The 15,104-nt window shown below is 40.7% G+C and overlaps 1 protein-coding gene across 1 annotated transcript in view; it reads right to left on the bottom strand.

Annotated features, from left to right (window-relative positions):
- cacna2d3a (calcium channel, voltage-dependent, alpha 2/delta subunit 3a) overlaps positions 1-15,104 on the bottom strand; it is a 629,699-nt gene that overhangs the window by 297,398 nt on the left and 317,197 nt on the right. The window contains exon 5 of the mRNA XM_034172543.1: positions 6,850-7,012. Coding sequence (XP_034028434.1) covers positions 6,850-7,012 — 163 coding nt within the window. The remainder of the gene's footprint in view (positions 1-6,849; positions 7,013-15,104) is intronic.

The raw sequence follows: 15,104 nt of genomic DNA, 5'->3' as shown, positions 1-15,104 counted from the left end.
GTACACCCCATGGTGCGGTATGAACCACACTCTTCCATCACTGCGACTCAGCTGCTCATCTGGAACTCTGGTGGCATAGCCTTTCTCCAGAATGTTGTTCATGAAGCTGTTGTACTCTTGAAAGAAGTCTATGTTTGTTAAATTTCCGCTTCAAGGAGTTGAGCCGTTGCTCAGCTATACCACGGTTGCATGGCATCTTCACAGAGTCTTCCTTCAGAGGCAGCTTGATGGTGTAATGGCCATCGGTCAGATGTGCTGATGTCGTCACAGTGTGCATAAACTGCTTGTCATGTTGTGATGGCTCTTGCTTGTCCTCACACCGGCGTTCTGGGAATTCAGCTTCATAGTGCCTCATCACATGTCTTCTATGCTCAAAACAGAGATGCGATTTACTAAGAAACTCTGTCTCTCAGCATCATCAGGTTCTTTCTCTTGGCATCTGCTGATGGGTCCATTGACTACCCACCCTAAAGCAGTTTTCACGGCATACGGTCCATCGTTTCGGCTGTTAATCTCCCATGGCTCTATAGCCTTGTGAGCATTGGAACCGATGAGAAGGCCGATCTCTGATTCCAGTTTTGGAAGGTGGACTCGGCTCAGGTAAGACCACCTCTCCAAATCTTTCTTCTGTGGTATGTTGGTTCTCTTTGCAGGTATGTCTGGGTGCATATACACATTGGGCAGCCTGATGTAGTCTTGTCCATCTAATCCACACACCTCCAGATCTGTTAAGACATAGCTGCTCACTTTCTGTTTCTGTGACATGGTGTTAAGAATGTACTCCGTCTTTCTTCCCCGGATGTTCAGTTTCTTTGCCAAGTCCTCAGTACAGAAAGTTGCGTCGCTTCCTTGATCCAGGAATGCATACGTTTTGGTTACACTTGAGCTCTTCTTGTGTCTTATCTGCACAGGTACGATGGGAAGAATACACGCATTGTTCCCGGCCCCAGTTTGGTCACCTCTTCCACATCCTGCTGACACGAAAGCATTCGTTACTTCAGCTGTACTCGGTGAGCTGTCATCTGCACTGTTCTTTTCTGGTGTGGGATCTTCCTTCACAATGTGCAGAATAGCAGGATGGTTAAAGGAACAATCATGGCATGAGCTCTTTTTCTTACAGTCCTTAGACAGGTGGCCTGCTGTAAGACAGCTAAAACAAAGCCCTTGTGACTTCAAGAAGTCAATTCTCTCGTTCAGAGGCTTATCTTTGATCTTGTTGCACACGTTGAGTGCATGGTTCTTCTTGCAGAGCAAACAGGGACTTTGGAAAGCATTGGCTGACTTAACTGCTTTCTTCTCTGCTTGGTCTTTGGTGGCGCTCTTCTCAGTAGCAGTCACGTTTACATCGAAGCTGCTTTATTTTGACTCTCTTTTTCCTGAGTTGGACTTCTTCTTTGTGTCTACCTGTTTACCTGAGGTGGCATCCAAGATATCACCAAACAGTGGGTCATTGACAACTTTGGCTTGGTGATACACAAAGTCCACCAAGTTGGGGAATCTGGCTCGTTTCCTCGTTCTCTCATAAATGTCGTATGCATGACCTCTCCATTTCGCTTTCAGCTTAAATGGAAGCTTGGACAAGATGTTCTTCATATTGGTTGGATTATTCATCTCGTCCATGTAGTGCACGTCACACACTGCGTTACTACATCCAATCAGGAACAAGGCAAAGTTTTTTAGTCCTTTCCTGTCATCTGGCTTTATCTGCGGCCAGTCCATTGCTTTCTTGATATAAGCATTGGCAATTGTCAGTTCGTCGCCATAATGATGGTCGAGTAATGCTCTGGCTTCTCTGTAAGCCTTGTCTGGTCTCATATACTCACAACTGCGAATGAGTTCAAGGGGTTCCCCACTCGTAAACTGTTCAAGGTAGTATAAGCGATCTTGCTGACTGTCTGTCTTGCTGTCGATAGCGTGCTCAAAAGCTCTTATGAAAGACCTGTACGTCAGAGGATCTCCTGTGAATACTGGTATGTCTCTGTGAGGCAGCTGAGTCAGACTCTGTTGTTTGATGAGCATTTCAGTCACTTGATTTTGACGCTGTAGCACTCGATACAGGTCATCAGCGAAATTAGCATTCTGAGTGTTGTCGGTCATTTGCCTGTATGATGCTTGTCCTCTCTGTAAAGAAACAACTGGCGCAGCTGATTTAGGCTTGACATCATGCAGTAGCTTTGCAGCTCCAATATGTCCATAGTCATGGCTAGTAAACTTCTCTTTGCTTTCAGTCACATACTTAGGTTCAGCTTTAAGCCTTGTTACTGGGTACAGTAAATCATCCATAGACTCCTGAGCATCTTCATGTTCCTCATAAATTTTTAATTTGGCATGTGAAGCGGCAAGGTCAGTTTCAATCCGCAACTCCTTTCTTGTTCTCAAGCGCGCTTCTTCTTGCTCAAGCTCTTTTTTCTTTTCAAGGGCTGCTGCTTTTGCTAGCAGTGCTTCATGCTCTGCTTTGAGTTTCAAATGCGCTGAGCTGATGTTAGATCGGTGAGATGCACGACTCCTAACTGAGTGAGCCACGGAAACGCTATCCTGTGGCCTAACATCATCTTCCTCCTCATGATAATGTGTTTTCACATTTTCAATCCACTCGTATAGTTCGTTTATGAATGCCTTTAATTCTTCACATCTGCTTTGAAATGTCTCCTGATCAGTATTTTGTTCATCTTCACTCATAAGCTCACATAATTCTTCATTAAGACGTTTATACTCTCTAAGACATCTTTCCAGTTTGGGCAGAATGTCCCATTGTAAGCTTTCAACATTGCTTTCATCTTGTTTCAATGTTTCTATCTCATTTCGTAGCTTTGTTAGCTGTGCCAACTTTCCCCTTCTCTCATCTTTTAATCTCCTCATTTTCTCCTCCACGGCCCTTTCTGTGAGCTTTGGAGCCCTCTTCTGGTCATTGCGTGCATCTGCATTTGTTTCGGCCATCGTGTTTCATTCATAAATCTTCCCCCATTAACTGTGACAATTATCCAAATTCCTCACAGCTTCTAAACTCTTCCAATACATTCAGACACTTGTGAAAAGAGTTACTGCTTGGGTGAGATCGTTTGGCATAAACATGAATGACTTTCTGCGCTGGAAATCCTGCTTTGGGCATTTACTGAAGTTTTCCAAAGTCAGTTTAGCAGAGTAGCTAGCAGGCTAACTAGCATAGCAGGCTAACGGAAATGAGGAGAGAATATCAGACCTGACCCTGGGAAAGCTTGCTTCAGCCAGCAGTGCAGTCGAGGTGTTTCTTTTAATGCTTCAGTTCCTCTCAAACCTTGAAGGCGATTTCAGTTCATTCTGTCTTCTTACTGAGCTAGCAGCATCCAGCTTCTTATTTCTTCCTCCAAGCTCGTTAGCTTAGCTCCGTAGTGGCTCGGCAACCCTCGTGGTTTTGGGTGAGTCCTTTGACTTTTGTGTGAGTGCAGGTGACTCACTAGCCTTGAAGTATTTTCAGACGCGACACAACAACAGAAATAAAAGTCTTGAATCCGAAACTTAAGTTTGATGTCTTTCTTTACTGGAACTTAAACTCATACAAAACAAAAGGTGAATTGTTAACTCCTGTCTACATAATTATCTCTATGCGATGTGACGGTCAAAAGACGATGCTGTGATGCTTCTATGGCTCGCGGCTTCTGTTCTGACGTTCTTCATGCATCCTGACGGTTTTATATAAAATCAGCAGCCAATCAAATTGCACCACAGTATCTAGTATCTAGGTAAAACTTTACATACTAAATACATTCTTATATTCCTAAATATGCATGCAATAATTCTTATGTTCCTAAATTAACTTAACTTCTGTAAAGTATTAATTCTAAATATAAACTAACTACATAAATGTACATATTCCTTAAAACATAGAAAAAATGGCTCTAACACACATCATAATGTGAATGGACCCTTATTCACATTCCACTCTAACACATCCTTCTGACACGGATTTTGTCACAATGACATTACTTTTGTGAGGCCAATTTTCTGCTCCAACAGCCATTGAAACAAGGCGGGATGTTAAAAACACTGCTCCTGTCATTCATACACAAAGTACCAAACAATAACCACCTTCTCTCCAGAAAACTGGCTCTGGGTTCACCTTGATGTTGAGTTCAGGATTGATTTTCAAGTGTTTTGTAAAGTGGTTAAAGTTGAATGATACTTTTACTGTGGTTTATATATGTTAACATGACATTAATAGTAAATTAGTACTAAGTCTGGGGTGCCCGCCCCCCCTCCCCCCAACACACACACATCTGTCCATCAGAAATATGACAATGATTGTCCAGTCCGTGCAGTAAAACAAGTTGGTGGGTCCTGGTATGGTACACTTGATTTGCTTTGTCCTCTATAATGTTAATTAAATTGAACCAACTTACTTAAAAGTTTTGGTGCTTTTAGTTGCCAATGTATTTCATTGACGTCTTTTGTAACAAATTTATTTTACCTCCATTAGACTCACAAATGTCCATGCAAATTGTTACTTTATTTTTGTGAAGCTGTTTTTAGTTCTTTATTTTAATTTGTTTATTGATTTTGCTTATTTTACTTAAGTCAGAATACATTACATGTTGCAACTCCAGGTTTGCAAACTGTTTATTTTAAAGCCACTGACAACCTATGCACAACTGTTTTTACAGTTACAGGAGGAAGCTAGAGAGCAAGCTCCAGCAGAACAGCATGAGGGAGGTGATGATATCCATCAGTGATCATGGTAAGAAGGTGGACCATGTCAAGGTAGGAGACCTTCACGAGGCCAATGAGCTAAACCTGTTCTTCAACATGTGTGACAACATGGACTCTGCCAACCCTTGCCCCAGCTCCTCTCATTGCTCCCCCTCCCCTGTGCACTCATGTCACACCCATCGATTTCTATTTAATCCACCAGATGACGGATGCAGTCTATGAACTGTTGCCAGCATCCGCCATCTTGCTTAGCGTTATTATGCGTCATCAGAAATTAGATTAAATAGAAATTGATGATGTGCTGACTTAAACTTGGGTTAAAGTGATCTGAAAATGCTGTTTTGTGTAGCGTTCGGGTGCAGCAACAAGCTGACAAAGGATTGTCAACTGGTAAAACAAATAAATAATAATTAATTGTGGAGTGAGCTTTCATAAGTGTGTATTATATGTATATATATAAATGATGTGGGAAAATTACTAAAATGACTGAATAAAGGTTAGAAACTGATTTATTTTTTGTGTCAATCTGTATTCTGTAAAGTAGAGACTGCTTTGTCATGACAAATCTCACCAGTCGTTTAGTGATTAAATTAGAAGTCTCACTTTCATAAGTCTCAATTTATCCCTTTTTAATTAGCCTCAGGTTTTTTCATCACATCAGGTTTTCCATCCTGAGATGTTCTGTAAGAACAAATTCATATAATGGAAATACTTTTTTCCTCTCAATTTGGTGGGTCACGTGACTGTCGCTTTGACATTGTATAATGTACAAATGGCTGTTTCATTTTATTTGACATTTTCGCAGAGAAGCACTCCATGAAAGCAGTGCTGCAGGTGGGGTAAGAGCAGCCTTTAATATCAATATCTTTAATACGATGTGAGCATCCAAAGCTGTGACTTTCACCCCTGATTATTTCCTATCTTTAAACTTCATAATGAAATTAATTAAGGATCAGACTCGTGTCTCGTGTCGTGGCAGACATAATGTGTTTGACAAACTGTTGGTACAGCACAATAATTGCATGGAAAACGCAGATTAACAGTGAAACTCACTTAACAACATTGATCATGCCCATTGATTTCTATTGATGTCTGGTTATCAGACGCTAACCAAGATGGCGGCGCTCTGGCAACAGCCAGCGAATGAGGAGATCGCCCCGGTCCTCCATCTAGTGAGTAAATAGAAATTGATGCTCACACCCCATTTAACACCACCTCCATCCTCCCACCAACCTGCCCACACTGTAAGGAAATTGCTCAGCATCCAGGACACCTCCCACCCCCTGCATGCCATGCTGATGTCCTGTCAGAGCACCTTCGGCCATAGACTGAGACCACCGAGTCCACCACAGAACACCACAGGAGGTCTTTCCTACCTGTGGCAATCAGGCTGTATAACTCCTCCCCCTTCTACAGGATGAACACATAACTAAACAGAATTATTCCGAGTTATTCAGTTACCCAGAGTTATGTGCAATATTGTTGAACATCTTGTGCAAATGTCTTAAAAAAATTGTTCACTATTTACTGTTACTGTGTTGGTACTCTGGCAAATAATTTCTTTTGGGATAAATAAAGTTGATATTATTATTCATGAACACAATTCTGTACCAACATCTTGCAAGTTACACTGATCAACACAGTTCTTCTTGCACGGAGTTTTTCAATGGACTTTGGGGAATTTGGGGGTGCTGAATCTGAATTTGATGTTAGTTTTTGCCAATCACTTCATGTTTCTGAGATATGAAAACATATTTCTTGTATCAAGCATTGAAACAAAAGTTTCGCACACCTCTTGGGTGCCATAAACAACATTATGACTTTGTGAACCTGGTTTAAAAACTATGCTTTTGAAGCTGCTTTTGCGCATGATTAGTGGCGTCAAACGTGTGGTGAATAAGCAATTTTTGTATCATCCATCAATATGAAAAATGCAGAATGCAAAAAACAAAACAAAAACAGAGATAAACTGGGACAGAGATAAACTGAGCTCCAATTCGGATTCAGCACCTCAAAATCAGTTCTCAAAGTCCATGGGGGAAAAAAAGGCTGTAACAACACATTATCATATGCTTGAGGATTTGATCCTCATCATCCTCTTCTATTACATATTTGTATGCTTGAACATGCACCACCTTTAGTGCACACAGGAGACAGTGACTGTACCTTTGTTATACATGTTGGTGGGCACTTGGACCACACTGAGACTGAGGTTAACTGACAGATTGTTAAAGTGGTCATTCGGCTGCAGGATGAATTCTCCACCGAGCTCCACACTGTTTCCCTCCTCATCCACCTCGTTGATCAACACTGCATTGAAGTATTCATACTGGGAAAAGGGAGAAAACGAAAAACATACACATAAGAACTGTGGTGCATTGAACCTTTCATATAGAATGATGTGAGTCCATCTCAGTATGATACACTTGTGGATGGGACGCTTGGATCTCTCAGGTGTTGACTCAGAGAAGTGACCTGAATCTTAGGTCAACCCACGTGTGCGCTCTGCAAACGTGAAACGCTGAGTGGCCACATTACTCCTCAGCCTCCTCGTGCTCTCATCTTATACTGCACAAGGTGCTCCGATGCCACTGTATTTTTAGCACTGCTCACACCGGAGAAGATATTAATAAATTATCAAGCCAGATTAATGTCGAGCCCATGGCATTCTGCAGCCAAACGACTGTGAAGTCTGAGATACCACACAGGGGCACAGGCTGCAAATACGAGCCAGTGCACACTAAAAGACAACAAAATGATAAATAGACTCAAATGACAAGTTAGAAAAATGGAAAAAATAAAATAAAAATCAAGCATCTCTGGAATGTTTCTACGTGTCAAAGTGAGTGAGCCACACAGAAGATAAAACACATGTTGTTGATTGGTTAACTTCAGTGTATCCCCTTTTCATCCATGCTACTGTATGCCATCAGTCAACTGCGGAAATGTACCACATGTATATCCTGGGGCCAGCAATAATCTTTCCTGAAAAAAATTACTTTGTGCTAAATCATCAAAAGTAAAGTTGGGGTCACCCAGATTTTGTTTTAACTTAAATTTCTGAGTTATCATTAATTATTCTTTCGTGTTTTGTAAAAAAGCATTCTCATTACTAAACTAAATTAGTTGATTGCACTATTCAACTGAAATTTTCGGTGCAATGATCATGTTAAGCAGAGTTAACTTTTTGTCTTAAGTTTCTGTAAGGGAGGGGAGGGGCCCATTTTAAATTCTACCTAGCAACCATGTCAAGTGTGAAGACTCCACTCATCCTGCTGCTTCTGCTCATGGCTTCCTGTGCTCAAATTCAAAACCTGTGGATTTTGAGAGCAACACATAACTTTCTGCTCAAAAGACGATTCATTGAAAATAGCTTAGTGTTTAAGTGCTGCTGCTTCTTTTTTTTCTCTCCGCTGTACGCAGTGTACACTTGGCTGTGGGTTTTTGAAAGAAACACTGACTTAAAGAAAATGGAATTTAGGCTTCAAGTTATTTGTTGATAACTTTCTGGAAATTAGTTTCGCCCAAAGAGTGGTCCAGTGAGAACACGTTAGCTAAACTGAAGTTATTTTTTGGCAATATAACTCATCATTTGGTGTGTTATTACTAAATCAAACACATTTCAACTGTTGCTTTTTTTTAACATGCACTTAATTTTTTTGTTTAGGTTTGATTAATGTATTAAATACTTTTTAAACAAAATTGTAGAACTTAAAATCTGTTCATTTATATTATGTGTCACTTTGTTGCCTTTTTTTAGTAAACATTTGTCACATTTTTTACAGTACAGTTTTAATGCATTTTTTCCTGTTTTTACTTTTCCTTCGTAATATTTTTTTAAATAAAAGTCTTTGGAACATTTAAATGTATTGTAGCAATCGCCGGGCCGGTTGCTAAGACTGTGAACTGTTATGCTGCAGTGCATCATGGGAGTACAGGGTTTTGAGAGTTTTAAGTGTTGTTAATGTGTTTCATGTTAGTTTAACAGTGTGGTTAGTGTTACTGATTTATTGTGTTCAATAGTTCAGTTGAGTTAGTCAAGTTTAGTTAAGTGTCTGTTGCCACCATAAGTGAAAAGTGTATTGCGTTTGATGCTTTCCACCATTTTCTGTGTTGTTGGGGTTGCAAATAAAACGGCACCTCCTTGCGGCAGAGTGCAGAAAAGCTCAGAGCGTCTTGTTCTTCCACACCACTCGCCACAGTATTCTTTAATTCCTTTCTTTCCATACACATTTGTTGAAACAATGCATTATAATCTCAAAATAAAGATGGAGTAGTTAATTAAATTACAAGAGAAGACATTACTTATATTAAGAAATTGTTTTAACTATTGATTAATAATGTTTATTGTTATTTGTTATATGTTTACGTATGTTTAACTTAAAATAGTTATTTTATACACCAATGAGAAACCATTTATGTGAACTAATGATTTTGAGTAGCAACTACTACCGTGATTTGTTAATACAACTTAACCTGATTAGTTTTAGCTTGTGTAAAAACTAAAGCGGTTTAAGGCAACGGGTTTCCACGCAATTTTCTAGTAAACTCAACTAATTCAGGTTAAGAGTGTGGAATTATGCTGAAAGTTAATGGAGTCATGATTTAGTTACAGTGCATCTGGAAAGTTTTCACAGTGCTTTGCTTTTTCCTTATTTTGTTATGTTACAGCCTTATTCCAAAATGGATGAAATTCATTTTTTGCCTCAAACTTCTACACACAGTATCCTATAATGACAATGTGAAAAAAGTGATTGAGATTTTTGCAAATTCATTAAAAAAATAAATCACATATACGTAAGTATTCACAACCTTTGCCATGAGTTCAAAATTGAACTCAAGTATATCGTGTTTCCACTGATCATCCTTGAGATATTTCTACAGCTTAACTGGACTACACCTGGAGTAAACTCTGTGGTTGGACATGAGTTGAAAAGGCACAAACCTATCTCCATATAGGGTCCCACAGTTGACAGTACATGTCAGAGCACAAACCAAGCATGAAGTCAAAGGAATTGTCTGCAGACCTCTGAGACAGGATTGTCTAAAAGCACAAATCTGGGGAAGGGCAGAGAAACATTTCTGCTGCGTTGAAGGTTCCAATGAGCATAGTGGCCTCCATCATCTGTAAATGGAAGAAGTTCAGATCCACTAGAACTCTTCCTAGAGCTGGCCGCCTGTCTAAATTGAACGATTGTGGAAGAAGGGCCTTAGTCAGGGAAGTGACCAAGAACTTGATGGTCACTCTGTCAGAGCTCCAGCATTCTTCTGTGAAGAAAGGAGAACCTTCTATAAGGACAACCATCTCTGCAGCAATCCACCAATCAGGTAGAGTGGGCAGACAGACATCACTCCTTAGTAAAAGGCGCGTGGCATCCTGCTTGGAGTTTGTCAAAAGGCACCTGAAGGACTTTCAGACCATGAAAACAAAATTCTCTGGTCTGACAAAGACAAAGACAAAGGTTGAACTCTGGCGTGAATGCCAGGCATGGTGTTTGAAGGAAACCAGGCACCATCCCTACAGTGAAGCATGGTGGTGGCAGCATCATGCTGTGGGGATGTTTTTCAGCAGCAGGAACTGGGAGACTAGTCAGGATTGAGGGAAAGATGAATGCATCAATGTTCAGAGACATCCTGGATGAAAACCTGCTCCAGAACTCTCTTGACCTCAGACTGGGGTGACAGTTCATCTTTCAGCAGGACAATTACCCTAAGCACACAGCCAAATATCAAAGGAGTTGCTTCAGGACAACTCAGTGAATGTGCTTGAGTGACCCAGCCAGAGCCCAGACCTGAAGCCAGTTGAGATCTGAAAATGGCTTTGAACCAATGCTACCCATCCAACCTGATGGAACTTGAGAGTTGTTGCAAAAAGGAATGGGCAAAACTGCCCAAAGATGGGTGCACATTTGCACAAAGCTTGTGGCATCATATTCAAGAAGACTTGAGGCTGTAACTGCTGCCAAAGGTGCATTAACAACGGACTGAGCAAAGGGTGTGAATACTTATTTACATATGATTTCTTAGCTTTTATTTTTAATAAATTTGAAAACAATTCAAAAAAAATTTCATGCTGTCATTATGGGGTGCTGTGAGTAGAAGTCTGAGGGGAAGAAAGGAATTTACTCCATTTTGGAATAAGGCTATAAGAACAAAATGTAGAAAAAGTGAGGCGCTGTGAAAACTTTGCATCTGGAAAGTATTCACAGTGCTTTGCTTTTTCCTTATTTTGTTCCAGATGCACCGTATATATTTTGCAACAAGAGGTTACACAGAAAACATGTCATCCCAAATTATCGTTACAGCCAAGGCAACAACAACCATGCCACGTTCAAAGTCACTCAAAACCCCTTTGAGGATCCCCCTTCTTCCCCATTCTGATGATAGGTTTCAACTTCAGGAACTTGTCTTCACCATGTCTAGATGCTTAAATGCACTGAGTTTCTGCCATGTGAATGGCTGATTAGCTGTTTGTGTTAAGATGAAATTGAACACACGTACCTAATAAAGTGGCCAGTGAGTGTATAACCCCATTAATTACAGTGGTGGGCACAGTTCCGCTAATCCGCTAACTGCTAATTAGCGAAGCTAACTTTTTGTTAGCGGATTATCTTTTTAGCTAATTTTGAAAACCATCAGCAGGATTAATTTGTTTCCGCTAAATTTAGTTCCGCTAACTCTCAATCCGCTGACATTTCTTTGCTGGCATAGTGAGTAAGACTGAATGGTCAAAAACATTTGTAAACCCTAAAACCAAATTTTAATTCCTGTCTGCTGGATGTTTTGCAACAGCCAGGCTGCTGTAAGGAACTCAGCCCTCCGCCCTCCCTCAGCAGCAGGAGGTGGACCAGCTGCTGGTATGGCCTAATCAGACCCCTCCTAGGAGGGACAGCTGCCCTGTCATTAGGAGGGTGCTAACTAGAGCACAATAGGTGCTAATTAGAGCAACTGTTAGTTGCTAGCCAATAGCAGTCTGCCTCTCGGTAGGAGGGGTCTGGTTAGGTTTAAAACTCCAGCTTTTGCAGGCTTCTGTTATTCTTCTCTACAAGAGTCAAGACAGAAGTCAAACTACCAGAACAACAATTTTAGCTGAGGAAGCTTCTGTGATTAGAAGTGAAACATCCTCACGTCAAGCAACCCAGTCCAGTCGAAGATTCAAGCTTCTCTACAAATTTCTGATTTGTAACTTGTGTGTTGGCTTTTACAAATCAATGTGTATTTTGTAAATACATCATTTTTCCATTTGTAAAAAACAAACAAAAAAAGCATTTGCAAAACTGATAATCCTGTTTATGAAGTGTGACTCAGCATGTTGACCGCTTTTCACACTCCCATCCAGTAGATGGCAGTGTTCTATGTGTTTTGATGGGGGCGGGGGGGTGATAAGACTAATCTGATTTCCCATAATGCCTTTTGGCGCTTATGTTGGTTTAACGCTCAAAACTTCTTTATTCTTTCTTCTTCATTACATTAAAAGTGCAATATTTTCACTTTGTAAAAATGACAGAGTTGCTGTTAACGTGTTGATAAACTTTCCAGAATGAGTCTGTTTATAAATGAAACCATGTGTGAAAGTGCATTGCATTTGATCTACACTGCCACCTTGAAAGGTAAGTGAGACGTCTTTGCTGCAGCTGACAGGGTGTTTAAAGACAAGTGCTGCACTGAATTTACACAAAAACCTCCTCTGTGATGGTAAAAGTTGCTGACAGTGTACCAAGTCAATACTGAAGCTAGAGGTTAGCCATAACATCCGCTAACTTTTTTAGGAGTTTATCGGTTTAGCGTTATAAAAGATAACTTTTCAGTTAGCAGATTAATGGTTATTGAAGCTAACTTTTTGGATAGCTGTGCCCACCACTGATTATAATCTATTCACATAATAATCCAATAATATGCTATTGAACATAAGCATTTGGAAAACTGACATTTTGCCTTTTACCAACATACTAACAAAGTATGCTTTCAATCTTTTTGTACTACAACCCCTGGCAAAAATTATGGAATCACCGGCCTCGGAGGATGTTCATTCAGTTGTTTAATTTTGTAGAAAAAAGCAGCTCACAGACATGACACAAAACTAAAGTCATTTCAAATGGCAACTTTCTGGCTTTAAGAAACACTATAAGAAATCAGGAAAAATAATTGGACAGTCAGTAATGGTTACTTTTTTAGACCAAGCAGAGGGAAAAAATATGGACTCACTCAATTTTGAGGAATAAATTATGGAATCACCCTGTAAATTTTCATCCCCAAAACTAACACCTACATCAAATCAGATCTGCTCATTAGTCTGCATCTAAAAAGGAGTGATCACACCTTGGAGAGCTGTTGCACCAAGTGGACTGACATGAATCATGGCTCCAACTGATAGACCAAGGAAGACATCAAAGCATCAAGACAGAAAACTTAAAGCAATATGTCTCAAAAATCGAAAATGCATAACAAAACAAATGAGGAACGAATGGGAGGAAACTGGAGTCAACGTCTGTGACCGAACTGTAAGAAACCGCCTAAAGGAAATGGGATTTACATACAGAAAAGCTAAACAAAAGCCATCATTAACACCTAAAAAGAAAAAACAAGGTTACAATGGGCTAAGGAAAAGCAATCGTGGACTGTGGATGACTGGATGAAAGTCATATTCAGTGATGAATCTCGAATCTGCATTGGGCAAGGTGATGATGCTGGAACTTTTGTTTGGTGCCGTTCCTGTTGTGTGGGCCACTGAAGAGGAGGTACTGCTGGCCCACCACCACAAGATGGCGCCCTGCTTGAAGTGCGGGCTTCAAGCACGAGAGGGTGTCGGAGCGACCAGGAGTGACAGCTGTCACTCATCATCCATACCAGCTGTCACTCATCCACTACTCATCACCACCACCATAAAGGCTGGACTGCAACTCCACCTCCCCGCCGAGAAATCAGCTACCATTCAGGTAACTGCTCTGCTGACTTAAAACTGAATAATAGTCTGAACTCTTTTGCAGCCGTTTTCCTGTGGTGTTTGCCTTATCTGTGGGATTGGTGTTTGGTGTGATCAGCGACGGCTTCGCTTCACACCCCAACCAGATAAGTGGTTAGACAGGAGCTGCACGAGTGTGTGATTGGAGGTGGAGGTGCTCCCTCCTTACTGAATACAGACTGTGGGATTACTGAGTGTGCGAACTCACACTCATCAGGACTGTCTCTGTTCTCTGCCAGCAGTACCGAGTCTGACTGCTGAAGACAGCGGCCACCTGGGGCGCAGGGCTTGGCGGCTCCGGTGTTCTTCAGCTCCATTGGCGGTGGAAGCTGTGTGGGATCCGGCTCTTCTCTCGCCAGGCGTCTTCTATCGTCGAGCCTGCCCACACGTCACCTGGTGTATGATTGACAGTCACCATATTGCTATTGTCTGTACGTCTTTGTGCGATTCACAACATTAAATTGTTACTTTTGGCTTATCCATTGTCCGTTCATTAACGCCCCCTGTCGTGGGTCCGTGTCACGACACTTTCACAACAGTTCTAATGAGATTTATAAAGATGACTGTCTGAAGAGAACATGTAAATTTCCACAGTCATTGATGATATGGGGCTGCATGCCAGGTAAAGGCACTGGGGAGATGGCTGTCATTACATCATCAATAAATGCACAAGTTTACGTTGATATTTTGGACACTTTTCTTATCCCATCAATTGAAAGGATGTTTGGGGATGATGAAAAAAGACACATAGGGTCAATGTCATGGCCTGCAAATAGTCCGGATCTTAATCCAATTGAAAATCTTTGGTGGAAGTTGAAGAAAATGGTCCATGACAAGGCTCCAACCTGCAAAGCTGATCTGGCAACAGCAATCAGAGAAAGTTGGAGCCAGATTGATGAAGAGTACTGTTTGTCACTCATTTAGTCCATGCCTCAGAGACTGCAAGCTGTTATAAAAGCCAGAGGTGGTGCAACAAAATACTAGTGATGTGTTGGAGTGTTCTTTTGTTTTTCATGATTACATAATTCTTTCCTCAGAATTGAGTGATTCCATATTTTTTTCCCTCTGCTTGGTCTAAAAAAGTAAACATTACTGACTGCCACAATTTTTTTTCCTGATTTCTTATAGTGCTTCTTAAAGCCAGAAAGTTGCCATTTGAAATGACTTTAGTTTTGTGTCATGTCTGTCATCTGCTTTTTTTCTACAAAATTAAACAACTGAATGAACATCCTCCGAGGCCGGTGATTCCATAATTTTTGCCAGGGGTTGTATACATGTAAAAGCATTGACAGAAAAAAAAAAAACATCTTCCTGAAACAGTGAGGTGCACTTGGTAAAAAGATTAATGCAATTCCCACTTCTAAAATCTGGAATAGGTCTCAATTTAATGCTCTGAAATTAGCTTCCAACTACCACCACAGCTGAACAAAGATTTATTTTCATCAAGGCTGAATAGTTT

This window comes from Thalassophryne amazonica, chromosome 6, assembly GCF_902500255.1.
Source record: "Thalassophryne amazonica chromosome 6, fThaAma1.1, whole genome shotgun sequence".
Classification (NCBI taxonomy): Eukaryota; Metazoa; Chordata; class Actinopteri; order Batrachoidiformes; family Batrachoididae; genus Thalassophryne; species Thalassophryne amazonica.
Note: the sequence above shows the minus strand (reverse complement) of the source record. Positions and strands in the feature narration are given on the sequence as shown.